At 50.0% G+C, this 25,618-nt stretch overlaps 1 protein-coding gene and 1 non-coding gene across 2 annotated transcripts; both read left to right on the forward strand.

Moving 5' to 3' along the window:
• Nucleotides 1–286: 286 nt before the first annotated feature.
• On the forward strand, nt 287–414 carry LOC121850077. Its single transcript, XR_006085462.1, has one exon. It is a non-coding gene; the product is annotated as a small nucleolar RNA SNORA63 (small nucleolar RNA).
• A 4,069-nt stretch (nt 415–4,483) lies between these two features.
• Nucleotides 4,484–11,315, forward strand: cd74 (CD74 molecule). The gene is given in 10 exon segments (NM_001292149.1): nt 4,484–4,671; nt 6,687–6,862; nt 7,184–7,263; nt 7,507–7,569; nt 7,838–7,933; nt 8,038–8,137; nt 8,579–8,683; nt 9,470–9,670; nt 10,276–10,320; nt 11,195–11,315. Coding segments are annotated over 10 exon segments (963 nt in total). The 5' UTR covers nt 4,484–4,576; the 3' UTR covers nt 11,197–11,315.
• Nucleotides 11,316–25,618: the final 14,303 nt, after the last annotated feature.

Raw genomic sequence — 25,618 nt, forward strand, 5'->3', positions numbered from 1 at the left:
GGTGGGTGGTGGGGTGGGAGGGGGGGGGGGTGGGTATTGATTCTCACAGGATTCAAAAGCTTAAGCAGTGGCGGCCTGCGCACTCCACATTAATGTGGCGTCTGGTTAAGCAGTTGATGTTGGATGTGATGAGCGATTAGACCTCAGAAGCTTCTGTTTCATCACCTGTCAAAAATGAGATGTCTATCAGAGAGGCAGACAGACACTGATTGGAGCCCTGATTGATCGCTGCCACTCACTCCTGTCCGGCCTCCCTCTTCCCCCCCCGAGGCTGAGCCGCGCTGAGGTGCAGGATAAGTTACAACATGGCTGTGTGGTGCTGTGCTGTCGTTCCCCCTGCCAACAGCAACTCGCTTCCTACTATCCCTGTCGGCCTCGCTGTCACGGCCGCCAGGGACGCTTGGTCACGTACACGCGCTCACAGGACCCCTGGGGGGGAGGTGGGGTGTGGGTGAAAACTGATCTCACTCTGAGCGTTGGGCAGCCTGGCTACAATGAGCTTCGCAATCTGGAGCAGGTGGGGTTGGTTGGTAGCAGGGAAGCAGATGATAATCCTAGCGTTTGATATAGCGCCTTGTGTCTCGTCACATGAATTGACTGCTTTGTGGGTGAACGGCCTAAAATAAATGGAAGTGGTTGGGGACACTTAGCAGGTCAGGCAGCAGCTACGGAGAGGAAAGTGGGTGCTGCTGTTCCCAGACAATTCTGTTTTGGGGTCAGGTTTCCAGCATCTGCAGTATTTTGCTTTTTGCCCTAAACTAAACCTGTTTGTGAGCTCCAGACTTTTTTTGGTGGAATCACTGAGCAGATTTACATTGCAAAACGATGGGAGGAGCGGTTTGTTGGCTTGCAAGCCAGACTGTGAGGTTTTGACAGGGTCTCTGGTGTGTCTGTGCGCTGAGAGCCTCAGCCTGTTGTCGCCTGCCCCAATGCCATCCGGTTTCAGGGTTTGGGTTCTAAAATCCTTTCAATAAAAGGGAAGTGAAACATCCCAGTGCTGGTTGGTCTAGTTCTGTGTACCTGCTGAGGAGGCCTGGGTCAGCCTGGAGACCTGAGTGGGGGTGGGTGGGGGGTGCGGTTGGATTGTAGTATTGGGGTGGGCTGCGCTGTACCTCTGGGGGAGAGAACGCCACCCTCCCACTGCCAGCTGTGAAAAATGTTTCCTCGTTTCATTTCTAAACAGTTTAGCCTCAATTTAAGATTGGCCTCCGTTCATCAATTTTCTCACTGGAAACGATTGCTCACTATGAAACCTGCCAAAACCTTTCATTATGTTGCACACCTCGATCAGACCACCCCTCAACCTGAACTCGAGAGAGAGAGAGAATACAATCCCAGTTTTTCCATACTTTCAGCATAAATTAGGCCTTTGACATCAGGAAGTATTCCAGTAAATCGCCGCTGCGCACACGCTTAAGGCCAATATATCCTTCTTGCGGTTCAGTGCCTAAACTTGCACACAATACTCCAATTGAAGTCTCACCAGGTGTTACATCGCTTCCTGACTTGTAAACCGGCCCCGTGTGAGAAACGCCAACATTGTGTTGGTCTTTTTAATTCACTTGCTCTTCCCCCCCAACCACGCGGGTCGCAGTGAAAGTCCACCGCAGGCCCAGAACACGTCCCAGCAGAGATCAGACCAGTGTAGACGTAAATGAGTCCACGGAATCACTGAACTCTTTAACACAAACTTGGTCATTGGTTCCTGACCATTCTAAACCAATGACCGTGACGACCAACAGCACAAGAGCAGGGACTGAGCTGCTGAGAACCCAGACGCTCATGGAGATCTTTGACCGGCAGAGGGCAGCAGTGCATTGTGAATGCACAGGGGAACCAGGTGATGAAACCATTTTAATGCAATGAACAATTCTGACCGTGTTGGGCTCTATTTTGCGGTGTTTCCTGATAACATGTTGGCAAGATGGAAGCCATACTCCTTGTCTTCTGTCCTGAGCCCTCGGGGACGCTGCCCTGGGTGAGGGGCCCTATATAAATGCAAGCTGTTATAATAATAATGCTTGCATTTGGTACAGCGACTCATCGAGAGGTCTCAAAGCGCTTCACAGAAAATACTGTAGAGTGAATTGCCTCTATTTTTGTGGGTGAAACACGGCAGCCGATTGTGCACAGCAGTGTCCCACACACACTCGTGCGATTGACCAAAATTTTAAGGGATTGTTAGCCAATTAGCCAGAAAAGGGACGCGCCAATTGACTATAACAATCGGGTTACTACTTACTGCTCGGTAAACAGACGTGGAGCAGGGAAACTTGCCCAATGTTTTGTTAGTAACCTGCAGATCAAATTTCCAAACCAATGGCCGCGATGAGAAATGTGTGCCTGAGCAGACTCCATTTTGATACTGACACATTTTAAATCCTGGGATTTGGACCCCGTTACCGTGAAAGTCGGATTATTTTTGTGTATGATTGAGGTTTTTACGATAATGAGGGGATTTCTAAAGGCTGTGGATTATGGCTGAATCTATTCAAGACTGAGGTTTGTTAGGCCGGGGTATTAAGGGATACGGGGCAAGTGGGGGTAATTGGAGTTGAGATACAGATGAGCCATGGTCTTATAGAATAGAATGGTGGAACAGGCTCGAGGGGCTGAATAGCCTACTCTTGTGGTTGTGTAATGTCTCTGGTTGCCACCAGTGGGCAGTGTGACCTGTAACAGCCGCCCTCAATGGGGGAAAGTGTTTAGCCAATGCCATGGTGTGTGTGCGCTGATACTCCAGTTGTTGGGCAGATGTTTCTAGATCAGACACTGTTTTCGCGTACCTCAGACTCTCAGAGGCAAGTACCGGGAAGTCCTTCCCCAGCTCACTTCCTCTTGTAGCCTGTGGTCATGGTGAGGCAGGTGGACATTGACAACATCCAATGCCTTTCCCCACACATCATCCTCTTGTCGATGTTGGGGGGTGGGGTGGGGAGCAGGTCCCAGATCCACATAGTTCCAGGCTAAGGGGCTCTGGGCAGTTTGGACACCTGGACCTTCAGCGCTGTACCTACTGAACCCATCCCGGGCGGGTCAGGGCGAAACCGTAGGCTGTTAAGGAGGAACCCGCTTATTAGTCGATGGCGGATCACTTTCCGGGGGTAATAATCCCTTCCAAAAAAATAATAATTTGGTCACTCAATCCACGACTGTTCATGGGACGCTGATGTGCGCAATTGGCTGCCACGTTTCTCCCACAACGCACACAGTCACTACACTTTACGGTGTATTCTGTGCAGCGCTTTGAGAAGTCTCGAAGACGTGATAAGGTGCTGTATCAAATGCAAGGATTATTATTGTTATTATTATCTCCTCCCCCAGTGGATCCAGGCAGCGACTGTATAACATCACTGTTATGCAAAGCTCATCGCTGAACCGAGCACCGACCTTCCCCACCCTCCAAATCGCTGGTTGTCCTCAACCGCAAACACACAAACACAATCACGTTGTGAATCAATGTCTAATCCCAGAGTGAGCCACCAATCTGCCCGGGTGCTGCTTGTGACTCACTGGTTACTGGGGAGAGGACTTCAGTTCTGTTCAGTTTTTTGGACCTGATTTTACTGTGTGTAGCTCGCCCTGACTCAGGGGCTGTGGGTTATAGGATATCAGTGAGAGTGAAGCTCTCACACCAACTGCAATGGGGGTTTGGGGTGTTTAAAGGCGCTGTCACACTGGCACAGGTAGAGAAGAAGAGTTTCTCCTGGTGTTCGCAGCCCACAATCCTCCAAATAAAATGCTTGTTCACTCCATGGCTGTTTGCGGGACATTGAACATAATAATACTGTAATAATAATCCTTGCATTTAATACAGTTAGTGCCTTATCACATCATTGAGCCGGATCAAAGCGCTTCATAGGATACGCTGTAAAGTGTAGTGACTGTATTTGTGAGTGTAATGAGGGAGCCTATTGCGCACAGCAATATCCCACAAACCATGGAGTGAGTGACCACTTTGGGGGGATTGTTGACCAGCACAGCAGGAGACAGAGAGAAACTCCCTTCTCTTTTCGAATAGACGTGGGATCTTTGATCATGATATGATAAATTGGCGGACGGGTTTGCCTACAAATACACAGTCTCTACACTCTGCAGTAAATCCTGTGAAGCGCTTTGCAACGTTTCGACAATGTGGCACACTTCACCCACAAAACACAAACAATTCACTTTACAGTGTGGTCTGTGAAGCGCTTTGAGACGTTTCGAAGACGTGATGGGACGCTGTGTCAAACGCCAGGATTGTTATTATACTGTGGAACTCATTACCATCATAAAGGCTGTTGAAGCTGAAACAATAGACACCTTCAGAAGGAGGAGGTGGATGAGGAGCCCTGTGACAGCCTGTGGATGCTGCTGCTTATATTCACAGTTGGTGTATAGTGCGTAGTTAAGGTGGGGACTTTCCACAGTTCGCCGGAGCCAACTTCCTTTTTTCGTTGGTCGCTGCAGTCTTGGTCTGAATGTGTTGACGCCTCTGTTCAGTACAAGAGTGAGCATCAGGGTGTCGCACAGCCTATTTCACAGCAGAGCGGGTCAGCGGTCAATCTCACTGTTTGCAGCCCAGATCGCAAGGATGGCTGACGAGCAGCAAAGCACCCTCCTGAACCACAGTCAGGACAGCATCAGCACCGGCACCACCGAGCCCAGCATTGCTCGCGGTCAGAACAGGTATCGGCTTTCGCACCGTTTTACGCGGTTTGTTATCTGCGCAATTGGCTGTGGCGTTTCACCCACAGAATAAACAGTCACTACACTTTACAGTATATTTTGTGGAGCGCTTTGATGAGGCACGATAGCAAATGCAATAATTATTATTATTGTTTATAAAGTTTTTTGTGTGAATACCCTCTGTTTCCTGATCCCTTGGACAGTAACAAGGTCACGGTCACAGAGAAGCAGATAGCAATATCGAACAAACTGAAATCGGTCTGTTCTCCCCATCGGGTCTGTGCTGGGGCTCGCTCCCCCACTGGAGCTCTCTAACCCCATTCCCTGGCTCTCTCTCTCTCTCCCCATCGTGTCTGTGCTGGGGCTCGCTCCCCCACTGGAGCTCTCTAACCCCATTCCCTGCTCTCTCTCTCTCCCCATCGTGTCTGTGCTGGGGCTCGCTCCCCCACTGGAGCTCTCTACTCTAACCCCATTCCCTGGTCTCTCTCTCTCTCCCCATCGTGTCTGTGCTGGGGCTCGCGCCCCCACTGGAGCTCTCGACTCTAACCCCATTCCCTGCTCTCCCTCTCTCTCCCCATCGTGTCTACTGGTGCTCACTCCCCATTAAAACCATTAAGCTGTACTCTTATCTCATTCCCTTTCTATTTCTTCATTCTTTTTAATTATTTACTTGTTAGATTTTCCCATTCTTTTACACATTGTTATGGATTATAAAGCAGGTGATCCTCAGTATGTTGGCAGGTTATTACCCTCGGGGGGAAAGCCCCAATCCCGACCCCACACAGCGCTGCACACTGGAGGAGGGGGGTCTTTGGACAATAATCAGAGAGGGGAATCCTAAAGCCCTGACTTAGTCACTCAGGGACCTTCACAGGGTGTAGATGGAAATCCCTCCCTCCGCCTCCAAAATCCTCCTAAACTCCCTCTCGGTCTCTCGGTCAGAAGATGGTAACTCAATCCACGGCTGTTTGAGGGACACTGCTGTGCGCAATTGGCTGCTCTGTTTTGCCCACAAACGATATAGAGTCACTACACTCTACAGTATCATCAACGACATGATAAGCTGCTATATCAAATTCAAGGATTATTATTATTATTTTGTTGTTGAAACAAACATGGCCGGTTAGTGAGATGCAATGAGCCGGCAAGAGCCCCCCCCCCCCCACCCACAACCCGGGTCTGTGTTTGCCTTCAGACTCCTGGCTCTGTGGGCGGCTGCCTGAGATCATCGTCACCTCAATGTGGTCTCAGTGGGGAAGATCCACTGGTACAGTGTGAGGTCAGGGTATCGGGGGATACTGGGCATCGTAGGCGGGTAATTAGAGCTGAGGTACAGATCAGCCATGATCTAATAGAAAGGCAGAACAGGCTCGAGGGGGTGAATGGCCTCCTCCTGCTCCTATGTTCAGGGTTTGTTCTCCTGGGGTCTGGGGGCTCAGGTTAGAAGCATTATGGTAATGTCCGCCCAGAGTCACAGCTTAGTGTGTGGTGTTGGATTCCAACCAACATTGGTGTCAGATTCCTTGACTGATCTGTGCATTATACAATTGTTGGTTTGGTGGTTAGTTGACACCAAGTCTGCGGCTGGGTGTGGGTGTGCGGGTGGGAGATGGGGGGAGGGAGGTTAGAATGAGGTAGAGGGAGAGATGGTGAGGCTAAAATTTTATTTCAAACCAGTGAAGGACACCGGGAAGAGGGAGGAGAGGTTTGGAGTTTGGGAGGAACAGAACGTGGAAGCTCACAGGAAGATTGTAGATAGAGTAGAAACCAGAGAGATTTTGACAGAGACCGAGAGAGAGAGAGGGAGAGAGAGAGACGGGGATGAGATGTGGGCACATTAGGGATTACCAAACAATGACCATTTGTCCGTGTCAAAATTGGCCGCTGCGTTTCGCCCAGAAAATACAGTCACTACACTTTACAGTATATACAGTAAAGCGCTTTGAAACCTCTCAATGATGATAAGGGGCTAAATCAAATATAAGGATTATTATTATTATCTCTGTTCCCCACAGCGGTGGCGGAAGCTGTTCCCGGGGCCTCATGTGGACCGGTGTGACAATCCTGGGAGTCCTGCTCATCGCTGGCCAAGTGGTCAGTGTCATGTTCCTCATGAAACAACAGGACAAGATCACTGACCTGCAGAAAACTACCACTGAGATCCAGAACAAGAACTCCGCTCCCCCGGCCAGTACGTCACCCACACAGCAGGGCACACTGTTCCCCAACCGGCCACACAACAACACATTTCACCCACAAAATACACAGTCACTACACTTTACAGTATATTCTTTGAAGTGCTTTGAGATGTCTCGGACGATGCTACATCAAATGCAAGGATTACTATTATTATAACAACAACAACATTTGCGTTTACATAGCGCTTTTCATGTCGGGGGGGACGGCCCAGGGACTAGACAATGAGGGGTTTTGCCCCCGAGCTGAGAGAGGGCTGGGGAGGTGGGATTGGGGGAGGTTTGGGCTGAAGGTGATGAGTTTCTTCTCTGTGCAGAACCCAAAACCACCATCCGCCTGCGGCCAATGATGAACATGCCGATGATGTATGACCTCCCCGAGCCCGAGGCACCAAAGGTATGAGCTGTGGAGTGGGGGGTGAAGGGGTATGGGAGGGGGTGGAGGAAACTCCTGTCTCTGTGTCCGCCTGCCTGGCTGCGCCATCCATCATCCGGGGAGGGGTGGGGGGGCACGAAGGCACAACAGGCGCTCGGTGAGACAAAGCGCGCTGGTTACCGTGATCTCCACCACCCCCGCCAACCCTGCCTGACCCCACCCTGCTCCACACTCAGCCAGTTATCATCTGTCGTTGTTTCACAGGAGAAGACCCCGACCCCAGCACCGCCCCTCACGCTGATGCAAGAGGTCGAGGAGCTGCTGAAGGTGAGCGGGACAGGGGGCAGGATCTGAGGGGGCCGGGACTGAGGGGGCAGGTGGGGGCTGTGCTGGGGTTTGGGGGAAGGGCTGGGTCTGGGTGCTGGGGGGCTGGGGTTGGGGAGCTGAGCCAGGGGATGGGGCTGGGGTTTGGGGGCCGTGTTAGGGCCAGGGTTGGGGCTGGGGGTTGGTGCCGGAAGGGCTCAGGGCTGTGTTGGGGGGCTGGGTTTGGGGTCTGCTGTTGTTGTCGCTTACTCTCTGTGTTTCTGCTCCTCAGAAAGAGAACTTGACCCAGGAATTGCCGAAGTTCAAGGGGACCCTGTTCAGTAACCTGAGGACCCTGCGTGAGAACGTGGAGGAGCCCATGTGGAGGGTGAGAGATGCGCTGCTGATGACAGTGAGGGCTCTGTCCCAACACCTTCCCCCGACCTCTCTCTCTCTCTTCACAGACTTTAATGACCATTGTTTTCTGTGCAGGAGTTTGAGACTTGGCTGCGCAACTGGCTTATGTTCCAACTGATCCAGGAACAGCAGCAGAAAATCAGCTCCACCATCGCCCCATGGCACAAACCCCGAGGTAGGACATCTTACCACAGACACTCTTCCTCAGCCACACTCTCTTGGCCCTCTCACTCTCCCCCTCGCTCTCACTCACCCCCCCACCTCCCCCAACATACCCTTACTCCCCTCAGCCACACTCCCCTTCGGCCACACACACCCTCGCTCCCACTCCCCCCCTCCCCCCACACCCTCACTCCTCTCAGCTACACACCCCCTCGCTCTCACCCCTCTCTGCCACACTCCTTCCCCTTTCCCCCCACTATGAAGTGTGTGTCCGTGCAGTGATTGCCTAACTAACTGAAGATGTGGGGTGTAGGTGGGTTGGGTTGTAGGTGGCTTGGGGTGTAGGTGGGTTTTGGTGTGGGTGAGTTGGGGTGCAGGTGGGTTAGGGGTGGGGGTGTGGGCGGGTTGGGAGTTGGCTGCTCCTGTCTTGTCTCTGACAGTTGCCATGTTACAGGTGCAGGAAGGAAGATGATCTCCAGTATGATGTTCAAGCCAATGGCCCTCGACACCAATGACCAAAGCACCGTCAAGCCTGAGGAGGAGATGAAGTTGGTAAAAGGTATGGAGTCCAGGCTGGCACAGCATTCACTGGCCACTGGCACACACTCCCTTCTGATAACTGCCACTCCCTCACTCACCCCCACTCACTGCCATCACTCACCCCCCCCCCCCACTGCCATCACTCACCCCCCCCCCCCACTGCCACTCCCCCACTCACTACCATCCCCTCACTCACCCCGCCACTCCCAGGTCCCCTAACAAATGAGCAGGTCACGGTCTGTGGGACTGGGATCTTGGGCAGACACAGTGATAGGGATGGGATTAATGAGGGAGTGACTGGTGCTCACTCCCTGCACTCCTGGCATTTGGGATGTGATCCTGGACAATGGGACTCACTGTTCGGAGCCTCGGGAGAGTGATGTGAGCGGCTGGAGATGGGAGATGGACTTTCGATCTGGGCCCAAACTCTCATAAACGTCTTGCCCACGGACTGTCTCACACTCCCCTCGCGCGCTCTCCGCTCGCACACAATGTTGGGCAAGTTTCCTTACTCCACGCTCCTCTGTTTACCGGCGGTCAGTAGGAACCCGGTTGTTAGTCGATTGGCGGATTGCTTTTCTGGGGGTAATAATCCCTCAAAAAAAAGAAACAATAATAATTTGCCCACTCAATCCACGGCTGGTTGTGGGGACGCTGCCACGTTTCACCCACAAAATACACAGTCACTACACTTTACAGTCTATGCTGTGAAGCGCTTTGAGACGTCTCAAAGACATCATTATTATTATTATCACACGTTGCTCTCCGTGTCTCACACTCCCTCGCACGCCTCCTCTCCGCCCAGTGGTTCCCGCCAAGACAAACTGCCAGCGAGAGCGTGATAGGATCAAGCTGATGCCGGGTGTTTATGAGCCGACCTGTGACAAGGCTGGTGACTACACGGCAGAGCAGTGCCATGCCAGCTCCGGCTACTGCTGGTGTGTCAAGCCGGACGGCACTGAGATCCCTGGCACCCGCGTCCGCGGGCAACGGCTGCACTGCCAACGTAGGTCACAATCATCACCACACAGTGAGGGGAGAGGGGGACAGGAGGAGGGGACGGAATAGGGCAGGAGGAGGGGAAAAGGGGGGTCAGGAGGAGGGGTGAGGGGGGGCAGGAGGAGTGGACGAGGGGGGCAGGAGGAGGGGACGAGGGGGGGAGCAGGAGGAGGGGATGAGGGGGGAGCAGGAGGAGGGTACGAGGGGGGGCAGGACGAGGAGGGGGTGAGGGCGGTCAGGAGGAGGTGGCAAGGGTGCTTGCCAGGCTCCGCCACTGTTAAGCGCTCTGAGACGCTGCCCTGTATAGAGGACACTGTATAAATGCAAGTTGTCGTTGTTGTCTCTGTGGCCAGTGTCCTGTTCGCTATGTTTGCTTCTCCGCTCTGAGTCAGACGGTCTCTCTCACCTCCTGCTTACCCTGGGCAGCTGGCTGCTCTCCCCCCTCCCGCCACTCTCTTCCTCCTCCCTCCTCTCCCCCCTCTTCCTCCCCTTTGCCCCACACTCCCTCTCCCCTCCACCGCCCCCCCCACCCCTCTCCCCTCGTGCCTGTCAGCTGTTCTCTGGCTCGACTCCCTTCCTCATGGTGTCTGACCTTCTCTCTCTGGTTGTCAGGTTACACAGAGTCCGAGGAGCCGCGGACCTCCGGCCTGATTGACTGTGAGTAACGTCTCCCTCAGTCACTCGCCCGCTCACTCCCTCAGTCACTCACCCGCTCACTCCCTCAGTCACTTGCTCGCTCACTCCCTCACTCCCTCAGTCACTTGCTCGTTCACTCCCTCAGTCACTTGCTCGCTCACTCCCTCACTCCCTCAGTCACTTGCTCGCTCACTCCCTCAGTCACTCACTCGCTCACTCCCTCACTCCCTCAGTCACTTGCTCGTTCACTCCCTCACTCCCTCAGTCACTTGCTCGCTCACTCCCTCACTCCCTCAGTCACTTGCTCGCTCACTCCCTCACTCCCTCAGTCACTCACTCGCTCACTCCCTCACTCCCTCAGTCACTTGCTCGCTCACTCCCTCACTCCCTCAGTCACTTGCTCGCTCACTCCCTCAGTCACTCACTCGCTCACTCCCTCAGTCACTTGCTCGCTCACTCCCTCACTCCCTCACACTCACTCCCTCAGTCACTCACTCCCTCACTCCCTCAGTCACTTGCTCGCTCACTCCCTCAGTCACTTGCTCGCTCACTCCCTCAGTCACTCACTCCCTCACTCCCTTAGTCACTTGCTCGCCAGCTCCATTGTTACAACAACAAAATTGCATTTGTAAAGTGCCTTTCACTTTGGGAGGACGTCCCAAGGCACTGAATAAGGGGCAGTTACAGTCCACACAGTCCCCGCACTGCAGTACATCAGCCACACACACACAAACTCACACATACATATACATGCACATGCACACACACACGCATATACACACACAGAGGGCCCAGCCGTGCACAGCCCCAGTCAGTGGCCAGTGGCCGAGGGCAGGGCTGTTAACGTGAGGGTTTGTAATAAACCCAGTTCATCTGAACATGTTTTGTGTTGCAGGAAACTAAAGCAGTCGAGGCCGTCACTGGGAGCTTCGCTGGGAGCTGCTGACAGCAATAACCGTAACTGCACCATAATCGCTTTTTTACTGATTTGTTGAAAAATAAACTTTAGCAAAACCAGCGAATGATCCGAACCGAACAATAAACAGCCTGCCGAGACCCCCCTCCCCTGTCACCTCGCTAACCCCCCACCCCCCCTCCTGTCCCCTCCCCCCATTCCCTCACCCCCCACAGGTCACCTCAGTTAATTTACACAAAAATAATTCAGGTTCCACCGTTTAGATTCTTTGCTGATCTTTAAAGTACGAATTTTTGCCCCTTTGAGTTCAGTTGACATTGTTTCCTCCCTCCCTCCTGCGTGCCCACACCCTCCCCCCCGGCCCCCTCTCCCCACACACACCCCTCGCCCACAAACCTCGTGCCCCCCACCGCTCTGACGGCTGTTATTGTTCAGTTCCCTTTTTTTAATCAATAATCAATTTGCTAAACCGCTGTTTCTGTTTTTTTACGTTACTTGTTTTTTTGGGGTGGGGTCTACGCTGGATGTTTTGTTGGGGTGGTGGGGTTTTGTGTGGGGGTTAAAGTTACTGAGCTTGGGGAAGGTTTGGGGGTCTGACAGGTGTGGAAACCCATCAATTACTGTGCTTAAGAGCCTCCAAACCCAAGCTGAGATGGCCACCAACTCAGCAATAAACCCCGTCACCAGAAATAAAACATCATAAAAAAACCTCTCATGTTCTGGCCTCTGATCATCCAAGTCTCTGGTTGCCAGGACAAGGTCAGCTGTGACTGACGGACACTCACTGAACAGGGGGAGAGCATTGAGGTGCTCGCACTCTGCGCTGGTGTTTGCATTGACCATGGGGGTGGGGGTGGGGGGGGGAAGGCTGAGCTCAGCTCTGTGTCTGTGTCTGTGTGCTCGGAGCAGAAGCTGTGGTCACCTCTGGGGTGGGGAAAACATGGGTCCCACGTGTTTGATGTAGGTAGTTTCCAGAGGAACTGAGAACCAGTTGGGGAGGACACTTTAAATGTTGAGGAGAAAATGGAGTCAGGAATGCTCAGTCCCCCCAACCCTACCCTCCCAGTCCAACACGACTGTTCTATCTCAGGGCTGACGTCCCCGGTGTCAGGTGGGGGGGGGGCTGGGGGGGGGGGAATTAATTGTGCAGGTGATTAAACCCCTCTTGAGGGGGGGATGGAAGAGCAGGTCAACAGGAATGAAAGGTTTCCTCTTAAAAGACACGGCACAGACACAATGAGCTAAGTGGGGGCTCCTGAGGGGGAGACTCTGTGGGTCTGGAATCCACTCGCCCTTCCCACAACAGCACAACACAGCCGGGCTCCTGCTGTGTTTCAATCACACGTGAACCACAGGAGACTCGTGTCTGACAGTCAATGACAGACACAGACAGACAGACAGACAGACAGACATGTGGAGGATTCTGCCCCCGGTCCCTGATTGGCTGACCAGCGCTGGGTTTGTTCTGATCACTAATTTTCCGCTTATTTTAGAGATTTTTGGCTTTCAATTATCATCAATTTTAACAAGAAGCTGCTTTAGCTTTCGAGTCAAAATAAATGCTGAGTTTTTAACATACCTGAATGTCTCTCAGATACACTCTCTGTCCCCGTACACACAGTTATACACACTCCGCGCACACAGATATACACACTGTCTGCACACACACAGAGATACACACAGTGTCTGCACACACACAGATGTACATACACTGCTCACACACAGATGTTTACACAAACTATTCAGCCTGGAACAGTGGTGGCGCTCTCTCTCGCCTCTGAGTGAGAAGGTTGTGGGTTCAAGCCCCACGTCAGGTCTTGGAATCACACGGTCTTAGCTGACGCCCCAATGCAGCACTGGGGGCCATTGCATTGTCGGAGGTGCTGTCCTTTGGATGAGATGTTAAACCGAGGTCCCGTCTGCCTGTTCAGGTGGATGTTAAAGATCCTGCGGGGCTATTGGAAAAGAGAAGGTAGTTTCTCTCTCCCTCCCGTTCTCCTGGACAGCAGTCCCTCAAATAGAAGTGGTCACTCGCTCTCTGGCTGCTTTGAGCAAATTGGCTGCCACATTTCACCCACAAAATACACAGTCACTGCACTTTACAGCATATTCTATGAAGCGCTTTGAAATGTCTCAACAACGTGGTATGGTGCTATATCAAATGCAAGGATTATTACTATTATTACTCACAGCAGCAGCACACTCTTCACTCATGCACACTCTGTACCAACTCACACTCCACACACACACTCATGCACACACACAAACACTCACGCAACACACAAACAACGGGTAACAACATGGGTTAGGAAGAAATGGGTGTTAATCATCACATCCCAGTGAACCCACTGCACATGAAGAATGCGGAACTGACCAGTGGACACACGCTCACACAAACTCTCACGCTCACACACATTCACAGTAACACAACAGGTTGCACTACATAGCGACTATGTAGGGTGGCATCTCAGAGCTCTCACACACACTCACTCACACACACACACACGTGTCAGGTCACTGGACAAGCATCAGGTGATGATGCGTCAGGTACCTGAGTCTAACCACAAGCCCCGGGGAGATTCTGACTGAGAAAAGGGGATGTGAAATAACAAACCTCATCATTTCCAGAGAAAGTGCTGAGATTGAGGTACCGTGTGGAGGAAACGGGGTCGTCCATGCAAACAGGAAACATCTGCTGTGAGTGTGTGTGTGAGCACTTGGGTGTGCTCTTCACTGTGACACACTCACCCCCCACCCCCGCCTTGCTATGTTGGTCATTGTGTCTCACTCTCACCATGTTTTCTGCCCTCTAATCCTGAGTGCACAACACAACACAAAACATCTCAAAGCATTTCCCAGGGACTGGTTGTAAGTGCAGTGACTGTATTTAAAATCACCCACAGCCACTAAGTGAATGAGCAAATAATCTGGAGGATTGTTGGCCAGGACAATGGGAGAAACTGCCTTCTCTCTTCCAATCTCCTGATAAAAGTTTGAGCCTAAATTCTGAGCTCAAAGCCCCTGAAAAGGGGCTTGAAGCCACAATCACACCCCCAGACCATAGAGCCATCAGAGCAACCAACACTCGGTGGCCATCAAGTCTGTATATCTGGACATGACACACTCTCTGCCTCTCGAGATATTCCTTTCCCTGGATTGAAATGTAAATGAATTGCTCTTTAATCTGTTGCTCAGTGATTGGAGCAGAGAGCCCAACAGCGCCAGGAGGCAACTGAGTGAGGTGGAACAGAGTGAGAATTCTGTTAAGGAGTTTGATGAGAGTGGGAATTCTTCAGCAAGAGAGACACCAGAGAGCAAGAGAGAACTTTTTCATTCAGCAGAAGAGTAGGAAATCTTTGATGAGGTAGAGGCGACATTATATGTAAGTAGACAAATAAGTCAATTAGCAGTTAATCACAGGCCAGGTGTTGCAGATCAATACATTTGCTGACCAGTCGAAACTGGGTGCTTTTGTTTAAGTCCAAAATAAAAGGGAAGACTGGCGAGAGCCTCACTTGAGCAGAGAGCCCAGCAGCGTGAGGAGGGAATGGAAGGAGAATTCTGTTAATGAACTTGGTGAGAATGGGAATTCAGTGCTGAGAGGGAAATTATACCAGTGAGAGTGATGACACCTCTGGGGAGGGGAGTCAAAAGCAATTAGATGCACAGGGGGACACAGGGGAGAGTGTCAATGCAAATATCATTGGGGACACAATAGTGAAAGGAGTAGACAGGTATTTCTGCAACCAAAGACGTGACTCTTGCATGGTATGTTGCCTCCCTGGTGCCAGGGTTGAAGACATCATGGAATGAGTGCAAAACATTCTATAGGGGAAGGGGAACATCCAGAAGTCGTGGTCCATGTTGGGATCCATGACATAGGGAAAAAAATGGCTGAGGTCCTACAGGGAGAGTATCAGAAGCTCAGGAAAAAGCTAAAGAGTAGGACCTCAAAGGTGGTGATCTCTGGATGACTCCCAGTGCCTCGTGCAAGTGAGTATCAAAACAGGAGGATCAAACACATGAATGCATGGCTGGAGAAATGGTGCAGAAAGGAGGGCTTCAGGTTTCTGGAACATTGGGACTAGTTCTGGGGCAGGTGGGACCTGTTCAAGGTGGTTGGGTTACACCTGAACAGGGCTGGGACCAATGTCCTCGCAGGGAGGTTAACTAGTGCTGTGGATAAGGTTTAAACTAATTTTGAGGGGTGAGGGAATCAGGATGAGCATTAGAGGAACAAGTTATATAGAGAGTTGGGAGAGACAAATAGCAATGTAATAAGGAGTAATCCAGAAAAAGGAGGGATTGGATGGGGGAGAAATGCAGAATAAGTTGGTCTTGGAGTGAATGTGTGTAAATGCACAGTGTGTGACAAATAAGCTTGGTGAGCTGTGGCTCGAGTTACCACATGGGGTTATGATGTAGTGGCAATAACAGAGGCCTGGCTCAAACAAGGCAGGAGTGGGAGCTGAATATCCCGGCTACGATGTACTCAGGAGGGATAGGGAAGGGAAAATGGAGGGGGTTGGGGGCAATATTGATTAAAGACACAGTTACGGCCTTGGAAAGGGACGATGTGCTATAGTGTCCAACAACACAATCTATTTGGTTGCAGTTAAGGAGCTGTTACTCTGTTAGGTATTTACTATAGAAGGAGATAGACGAGCAAATCTACAAGCAGATTTCAGAACGATGTGAAACCAATAGAGTAGTGATAATGGGGGACTTTAATTATAACAATAACAAAATTACATTTATAGAGCGCCTTTCATGTCGGGAGGACGTCCCATAGCACTGGAGGGATGTATTCAGGAGGGATAGGGCAGGAAAAATGGAGAGGGGTGGGGGCAATATTGATTAAAGACACGGTTACAGCTCTGGAAAGGGACACTTTGCGAGAGTGTTAGAAAAAGGAGGGTTATGACAAATGTCAGGTCCAAAATACAGAAGATAATCAAATAGAATATAGAAAGTACAGAGAAGAACTGAAAAGGGAAATAAGAGGCAAAGAGATTGTATGAGAAAAGATTAGTGGGTAATATAAAAGGGAATTATAAAGTATTTTATAAGCATATAAAGAATAGAAAGTTAATCAAAGGTCGGGTGGATCCAATTGGGGACCAAACAGGAAATCGTCTTGTAGAGGCAGAGGGCATGGCTGACGTACTGAATGAGTACATTGCATCTGTCTTCACAAGAGAAGAGGATGCAGCCAATGCTCTAGTATCAGAGGAGAGGAGAGGGGAGAGAAATTGGATAATATAAGACTAAACTGAGAGGAGGTACTAAAAAGGTTGTCGGTGCTCAAGGTGGATAAGTCACCCGGTCCGGATGGGATGCATCCTGGGTTATTGAGGGAAGTGAGGGTGGAAATAACGGAGGCTCTGACCACAATCTTTCAATCCTCCTGGGACACTGCGGTGGTGCCAGAGGACTGGAGGGCTGCAAATGTTATTCCCCGTACAAAAAGGGGCAGAAGGATAAACCCGGAAACCACAGGCCAGTCAGCCTAACGCCAGTAGTGGGGAAACTTCTAGAGACTAGAATCCGGGAGAAAATACATTTTCACTTAGAGAGATCTTGGTCAATAAAGGAAAGTCAACGTGGGTTTGTTAAAGGCAAATCAAGAGGAGATAAGAGGAGACTTTATAGAAGTTTTCAAAATGATGAGGGGATTCGATAGGATGAACGAGGAGAAACTATTCCCACTGGCGGGAGGGTCAGTAACCCGAGGACACTGATTTAAAATAGTTGTTAAAAGAAACAGAGGGGAGGGGAGGAGAAATGTGTTCACACAGCGAGTTGTTGGGATCTGGAATACATTGCCTGAAAGGCCGGTGGGAGCCGATTCTATAAGAGAGAAGTAGATAATTATTAGGGGAGGACAAGTTTGCAGGGCTATGGGGAGAGAGTGGGGGAGTGGGGTTGGTCAGGGCTATGGGGAGAGAGCGGGGAGTGGGGTTGATCAGGGCTATGGGGAGAGAGCGGGGGAGTGGGGTTGATCAGGGCTATGGGGAGAGCGGGGGAGTGGGGTTGATCAGGGCTATGGGGAGAGAGCGGGGGAGTGGGGTTGATCAGGGCTATGGGGAGAGAGTGGGGGAGTGGGGTTGATCAGGGCTATGGGGAGAGAGCGGGGGAGTGGGGTTGACTTGGAAGTTCTTTCCAAAGAGCAGCACAGACACGATGGGCCGAATGGCCTCCTTCTGTGCTGTATGGTTCTATTATTTTTGAGCACTGGCCTCGCACGCGAGAGACCTGGGTTCGATTCCCGGCAGGGCAAAACGATGGGCAAGTTTCCTTACTCCACACGCCTCTGTTTACTCAGCAGTAAGTAGGAACCCAGTTGTTAGTTGATTGGTGGATTGCTTTTCCGGGGGTAATAAACCCTTCAAAAAAAAAAAAAATGTGGGGACGCTGCTGTGCGCAATTGGCTGCCGTGTTTCGCCCGCAAAATATACAGCGAATTTCACTTTATGGTATGTTCTGTGAAGCGCTTTGAGATGTCTGGAAAGACGTGATAAGGCGCTGTATCAAATGCAATGATTGTTTTATTATTTATTTGAATAGAAGAGGGATTTTATGCTGTGGTCCTGCCCAACAATCCCCCAGATAATGCAAATTGGCTGCTGCGTTTGCCCAGAAACACACAGTCACTACACTTGCCAGCGATGGTCTGTAAGGTACTGGGAGCTATTTGAAGGTTCCAGGCGCGGTATGAAATGTAGGGATTATTACACTGAAGTGCCCACAGTCAGTGGTTATATGTAATTACAGGAATCTCCCGGAGAACACAGAAAGCAAATCAGTTTCTCTGGAACTGCGGTGACTGAGCCTCAGGTCTATCAGTTGGTCCACAGCGCCACCTGGTGCCTCAACGCTGCAGCATCGGGGCAAGGATGGCCATGACAAGAGGTGAGTCGAAGGTGGTGGTGTTGTTGTTGTTGTCGATGGTGGTTCACTGCTCACTTCTCCTGAGTTTCACGCGCAGCACTCTGCACGTCACTCGCCTGCTAACACAGTCACTACGCTTCACAGTGAAATCCCGTTCAGTGCTTTGAGACGTCGTGCCAGTTCGTCCACAAGATGCACAGTCACTACGCTTTCAGTATAGCCTGAAGTGCTTTGAGATGTCTTGAAGGTGTGATAAGGCGCTGTATCAAATTTGAGGATTATTATCATTATTATGTTTACCCTGTAAGTAAAGAGACATTTACTGCTGCCTTTTCTGAAATTGCCCTTCACGCCCCTGACTCCGTGCTCCCCACCCAGACCCTCCCCCACCCTCCAGATGGGGCCACAATTGCCCCCGGGGTTGAGATGGGGGTAGAAATCAATGAGCTGAAGCTGCCACAGCCCAGAGCCTCCTGACAGAATGTGGACATTTGGTGCGGTCGGGGTCGGCCTCTGGCACCAGGTTAAGCCATGTCAGAAGAACGAGCAATGGCTAAGGATTAGACAGGCTGCGAGATTGTCTCAGAAGGAATCTTAAATAAGATTTTAAATGGAGTTAAATAAACCGCACACTGTCGTCGTGTGGCTACACATTGTTACTACATCATACACTCATATGGGGCTTCCACCCACATCCTTCCAACCGAGATAATTGTGGGGAAGAAACAGCGGTGGCTCTGGGCTGGGGTTTGGTTTGAATATCAAGACCCTCTGTTTCGACCGTGACTTTGGTTATCCTCCCTTCTCCTCCTCCTCATCCACCCCGCGCCCCCCCCGCCCCATCTCTGCCCAGGGGAGTGACTCTCGGTGTAGGTGAGTTAACCCGGCACAGGCTAGGGATTATACCCGTTGTCGCTGTTGTTGTTGTAGAGGGAGTGGATAAAGACACAGTCCAACACACGCACAAAATGTGTTTTAATGTTATAATCAGTACAAATCCTTACTGTGTTACATCAACAGCCTGCAGTGGCCCGGGAGGCAGGCGTGACCTGGGTGACACACACGGATCATGTGTTATAGTCCTGTAGCTCAGTGGTTAGAGCCCTCGCCTCGCAAGCGAGAGGACCTGGGTTTGATTCCTGGGAAGGGGGTAAAATGTTGGGAAAGTTTCCTTACTCCACGCGGCCCTGTTTACCCAGCAGTAAGTAGGAACCCAGTTGTAAATCAATTGGCGGATCACTTCTCCGGGGGTAATAATTCCTTCAAAATAATAATAATAAATTGGTCACTTCAATCCATGACTGTTTGTGGGGACGTCGCTGCGCACAATTGGCTGCCGGGTCTTGCCCATAAAACGCACAGTTACTACACTCTACAGTATATTTTGTGACGAAATTGAAACATCTCGAAGACGTGATAAGGCACTGTATCAAATGCCAGGATTATTATTATTATTATAGGCAGGTTAGCAGGCACACAGGTGGTTATTACAGAGTTGGGATCGCAGGATCTTCTAAACACTCTTTATCTGCAGCTAATTAAAATATTATTGGCGACGATGGGATAAGAGAGGCTGTAATCTTAGCAATTAATGTTAATTGGCTGATCGCGTGCTCTAATCTCTCCAATCAACCAGAGGCAGAATTCTGTCTCGCACATTAAACAATTTTACAGGACAGAAAGAGGGCCATTCAGCCCATCGTACCTAAAGTGGCCTCAGCTCTCTCACTGGAGCTCTTGGCTCTAAACCCCATTCCTCACTTTTTTTATATATATATATATATTGTGTGTGTATATATACTGTAAAGTGAATTGACTGTATATTTTGTGTGTGAAACACGGAAGCTAATTGCGCACAGCAGTGAGTGGTGGGGAAGGGAGTGAGCGAGTGATTTATCGGGAGGATTGTTGTCCAGGAAGAGCTATTTATTATTAGTGATTGATTGTTACACCATCGATCCTTTTGAGGTCCCCAAAGGATTTTTTTTTTTCGCTTAACAAAAAACACACATCCTGAGCAACAAAATCACATGGTTTGAGTCTATCGAGAAAACATTACAAAATGTTCTGCGGTTTCCAGCTGTTGTGTAAATCTGATAGATTCAATGTCAATCCCTCACAATTCATTCCACATGTTGTTGTGAAGCAGAAAATCTGCAGCAACAAACTCTGTATCAACGACTCGCACCAAGTTCTCAGGATATTTTTATACAACTTTCACAACAAATTTCCATTCATGAGCTGGTGCTCCTGAGCAGCAGCCAGGTTAGCACTGTCTGCGTTCCACACCAATAACATAACAACATCAACTTGCATTTCACGCAGGGCAGACAGCATCCCAGAGCACAAGGCAGTGGCAGAGCACGAGGCTGACCCGAGGGAGGGAGGTGACCGTAAGCCCAGTCATAGAGGAAAGTCTTCAGTCATTGCCTTGACCTTGAGGCTGATCCTCAGGGTCGGAGAGATAAACTCTGACACCAGAACATAGCCATTAGGACATAACAGTAATGAGCTTGGAAGAGCTGTGAGACCGTTTGACATGAGAAAAAGCTATAAAAATGCAAGCGGGAAACAGATAGCGATCACATCAGGAGAAGCGATCCTCGAGCTGAGGTTACAGCCAATGTGGCGTGAGCTGTGGGACTGGGATCAGGCAGTCCGGGGAGCGAGTGGCGGGTTAATGGAGTTTGGAGACGAATAAAGAGCTGGTCTCTCCTGGCCCTGGCGCTGGCCCTGGCTCTGCTGTCAGGTCTGGCACAAGCTTTAATACAATAAAAGACCCAACTCTCCCGCTGTCTTTGAAATATAAATCTGTTATTTGCCAGCGGGGATCCTGAGCCAGGCTTTAGCTTCATTGAGTACCAGCTCCTCGTTCTCACCATGGCCACAGAATGTGGTTTTAATCCTTTAGCAGCTAATGCCGTCGTCAGCTTCTCCTTCCACACGCGCTCTCACACACACACTGTGGTCCACACTCCCGGGTTAGAGACGCAATAAAGCTCCCTCTACGCACTCTCTGGTCAGCCACAGTGTGGAGTGACTGTCCAGCTGCCGAGGCACCACATCATAACAAGAGGGAAATGTAACCGTAATCAGTAAATAGCCACTTGGAGCTGTGCTGTGTGCTGGAGAGCCAGTCTCTGGCTATGTTGCTGGAAGCTACCCTGTGTGAGGGACGCTATATAAATGCAAGTTCTTGTTGTTGTTGCTGGTTGGAATGAATAGGATTTCTCCCCCAGGCCGGGCACAGTGATTATCTGGAGCGTCACACAAACCTCAGCACAGCTGCAAATGGGCGGCAGATGTGGCTGCAGCTGCAACACTGAGAGCAAATCACATTCTACCGTCAGATGAACGAGTTTCTTACCAACAAATCTTTGGAACCGAACAGACCCCTCGAGCTGACCTCTGCTTTCCTAAAATAGTTCTGCAACAATAATAATCCTGGCACTTGATACAGCGCCTTATCACGTCTTTGAGACGTCTCAAAGCGCTTCACAGAATCATACTGTAAAGTGCAGTGACTGTATATTTTGTGGGTGAAACGCGGCAGCCAATTGCGCACAGCAGTGAGTGTCCCACAAACAGTCGTGGATTGAGTGACCGCATTTTTTTGAGGAATTATTACCCCCAGAAAAGATCCACCAATCGACTAACAACTGGGTTCTGACTTACTGGCAGGTAAACCGAGGCGTGTGTGTGTGTGTCTGGTGTGAGGAAATTTGACTGAGGTTTAGCCCTGCCCGGGAATCAAACCCATGTCCTCTCGCTTGTGAGGCGAGCGCCCTAATCACAACTCTATAGGACTCCAGTAGCTAAGGAGAGAGACTGTGCTCAGCTCAGGCAGAACCTGAGAGCCAGCACACCGCTGTAATGCACTCATTGGCAGCGGAGGGAAGAGGCCACAAAGTAAAACACAGCCAAGGACAACAAAGTGTTCAAACACAGAGTGTGTTTGATCAGTGATTGGAAGCAGATGAACCGTTAGAAACCGTCAGCCACAATTTGGTGTTTCTCACTGATAGTAACTCTCTGGCTTTGGCTGGAATCCTCCGTGTCTCACTGCTGAGCCAGCGAGCCAGGCCAGTCAGTCACCAAACACTGCCCGGCCTTTTACTGGCTTCCGTTTACAGGCACGACTTTCACCATCTCGCAAGGCACTAGAAGCCAGATCCTGGCCTCAGGAAATTCCCAGTGGGATTCCCGGCAGGAGGTCGGCCGCATTGGTCAATGGCGAGGAACAAAATCTTAAATTTAGCAGACAGCCAGAGCTGAGACCTACTCGGGATTTCCAGCTGGAATCTTAACCCTTTCACATCGAGAGGATGTCCCAAACCCCAACATATAGCAATGGATAGCAATGGATGACAATGTATAGCAATGGATAACGCCCTCAAATAAGCTACAGACCTCTTTTCCAGCTAATCCAATGACCACATCTATAAATTTGCAGAGAAAACAAGCGTTGTGCTGAGCTAACAAGTGTACACAGGAAAACAGAGAGGAAATCCATGAGGGACAACACTTCACAGCTCCTTACAGAGATACATTGCCACCAGATACAGGGCAGGTATAACTCTGTCTGCTCCACAGTCACTGAGAGCCACCGGCTCACAGAGTGAGGAGGAACGTGAACAGGTGAGAAAGGGGAGCTGCTGGTGGTGGTAGGGATTAGAGAGCAGGTTTGGTTCCAGCACCAGACAATGCGAATGTCAGGGGTGTATTGTATGAAGCGCTTTGAGATGTTTCAATGATGTGATAAGGTGCTATATCAAATGCAAGGATTATTATTATTATGACTTTGGAACACGTGATGGGTGGGTGCTGAGCTTTCCTGTGCTATACCCTAACCGCACTCCCCCCACACACACACACACATCACCCCTAGGTTCCTGAGGTCAGTGACCCACAATAATCCCAGGATTTTGTTTGGAGACAGGCCTCTGAGCAGCGTAAACAGAGCAGAAATTTACACTCACTATATATAGCTCCTCTGCAGACTGAAATGTCACTGATTTGAAAGGTCGTGTGTTGATGTGTGCGGCTCCCACTGATGTCCTGTGTACTGCCTGCCTGCTGCCAACACCCAACATTCCCATTACTTAGAGAATGGTTTCATTGATTCCGAGGCCTGTTGGAAATTCAGGGCAAAAAAAACACATTTGAGAACGTTAGAACATTTATCACAAGATGTTGTTCGCGCCAGTGACCATTCAGCCCCTCAAGCCTGTTCTGCCATTCTATGGCTGATCTGTACCTCAACTCCAATGACCTGCCTTTGCCCCATATCCCTTGAGACCCTGACCTCACAAACATCTTTCCACCCAAGTCTTGAGAATTTGAACAGATCCGACATCCACAGCCTTTTGGAATCGGCACATTCCTAGTTGGATGGTCTGACACTGGCTGGTCAGCAAACACAGGAGAGTCAGTCTGCGACTCAGCCCCACCATCACTACCCGTTCCTACTGTGACGCTGTGACCTGCCCGACAGCAGATCCACCCAGAGGAGCAGCGGGATAGCGATGGAGTGGCTTGACTTGCCCTGCGCGGATCAGTGTACAACAGCACCACATTGATGTGAAAGGAGCCTCACACGGTCTAAACACTTGGGTGGTTTGTTATGAACAACACAGAACATATTGAAGACGGCTGTGTCCCCATCAGCAACGATAGGAATCACGCAATCCCCAGCCACAGAATCACAGCCACATCCACAAGATGGGACCCTCTCTCCCCACCTTTCACACAGGGTCCATTTAATAATAATAATAATAATCCTTGCATTTGATACAGCGCTTTTCACGTCGGGAGGACGTCCCAAAGCGCTTCACAGAACACACTGTAAAGTGAATTGACTGTATATTTGTGGGCGAACGCGGCAGCCAATTGCGCACAGCAATGTCCCACAAACAGTCGTAAGATTGAAAATGACCAATTTATTATTGTTTTTGGTTTTGGAGGGATTATTAACCCACTTAGAGCTGTGTCAGGACTTAGACTGTCAGCTGAGAAACCTCTAGCTAAATTGGACATTCACCTCGTGACCTGTTTGTGAGGCCTTTACTGTGTTATGTCTGTTTACAAAAAGACTGTGTTTGACGGTAATTGCTGCCAGGCTATCTGACAAGGTAATATGCTAAAAATTATTCCTTTCCATCAACAGAGCAGCTGGAGGCATGAAACCCGTGTGTATCAATAAGTACATCTGATCCTAATGTCACATCTATATAATATATAATAATGTCACATCTCAGCAGAGGTGTTAAGCAGCAGGAACAGTCAGCTGACAATCACATCCTCTTCGGGATTTGGCCAAACCCGGAATGGTAGAGATTAGCAGCAAAAAGTACAGCAGCTATTAAACACACCGCACAATAAGCCCTGACATTCCTCTCCTGCTTCTGGCCGGAGGACGGGAGCTGTTTGCACAGGAGAGATCAGAGCTGTTCTCTTTAGTTACAGAATGTACATTTTTTTAAGTGGTTTTGCTTTTCCTGATGGCTACAAAATTCCAAGCAAAACACTCCCAAGCCAGAAGTTCAAAAGTTTGAGACGTTAGGAAAACAGAATAGGGAATGCTGTGCTGTGAGGTGTCAGACACACACATACATATATATATACATACACATACACCAACACACACTCACACACACACACACACATACATACACAGACACGCATGTGCATGCACACACACATAGATATACACAGACACACCTACACACACAGGGGCTAATGATTGCGAAGGGTAATGAAGCCTTTTACTCTGGGATCAATGGCAAAACCGTTGGGATTAGGAGTGAAACGTTGCTGAGGGAGAATATATTTGATCAAAACAATTCTCTACAGAGCTCATTACTTCAGGCTGCTGAACGAGACTAATTGAAAGGAAAAATGCTGCTGTGGATGTTGGCAGCTGCTCGAAAGCTGAGGAAATAGTTTTCTTTTCAGCCACACAAACCTGCCACTGCAACAGGCAACACATCCTGTCCTAACCTGATCTCCACACACACACAGTCTTGAGCATCTGGGAATGGTGATGAGGAGCGAAACCCTGGCTCATCTGCTCCTGCTTTGTAGTCCCATCTGATACCCAGGCACAGAGTGGGAGTGAGGTCAGTAGCACACAGAGCGAGGCTGAGGAACAGTCTCTAGGGTTAGGTGGTCAGTGATACAGAGCAGGTAGAATGATCTCAGTTAATCTCCGCTCCCCCTGACCCAGTGTCTGCCTGTATTACAGCCTTTGATCTTTTGTCTCAGTTTATAAGAAATGGAATCGAGTAAAACGGAACAAGTAATTGCTCTGGCACAGAATTAATTATCAGCAAGAATATAACAATAATAATCCTTGCATTTGATATAGTGCCTTATCGCGTCTTCACAGAATATACTGCAAAGTGAATTGACTGTATATCTTGTGGGTGAAACGTCAGCAAGATTGTGAGACAGAAGCCACAGAGCATTGCTGGAGATCTGGGGAGTCAGACTCCAGCACTGAACGTGGGCTGA

The sequence above is a fragment of the Callorhinchus milii genome, unplaced genomic scaffold, assembly GCF_018977255.1.
Source record: "Callorhinchus milii isolate IMCB2004 unplaced genomic scaffold, IMCB_Cmil_1.0 Scaffold13, whole genome shotgun sequence".
Lineage (NCBI taxonomy): Eukaryota > Metazoa > Chordata > Chondrichthyes > Chimaeriformes > Callorhinchidae > Callorhinchus > Callorhinchus milii.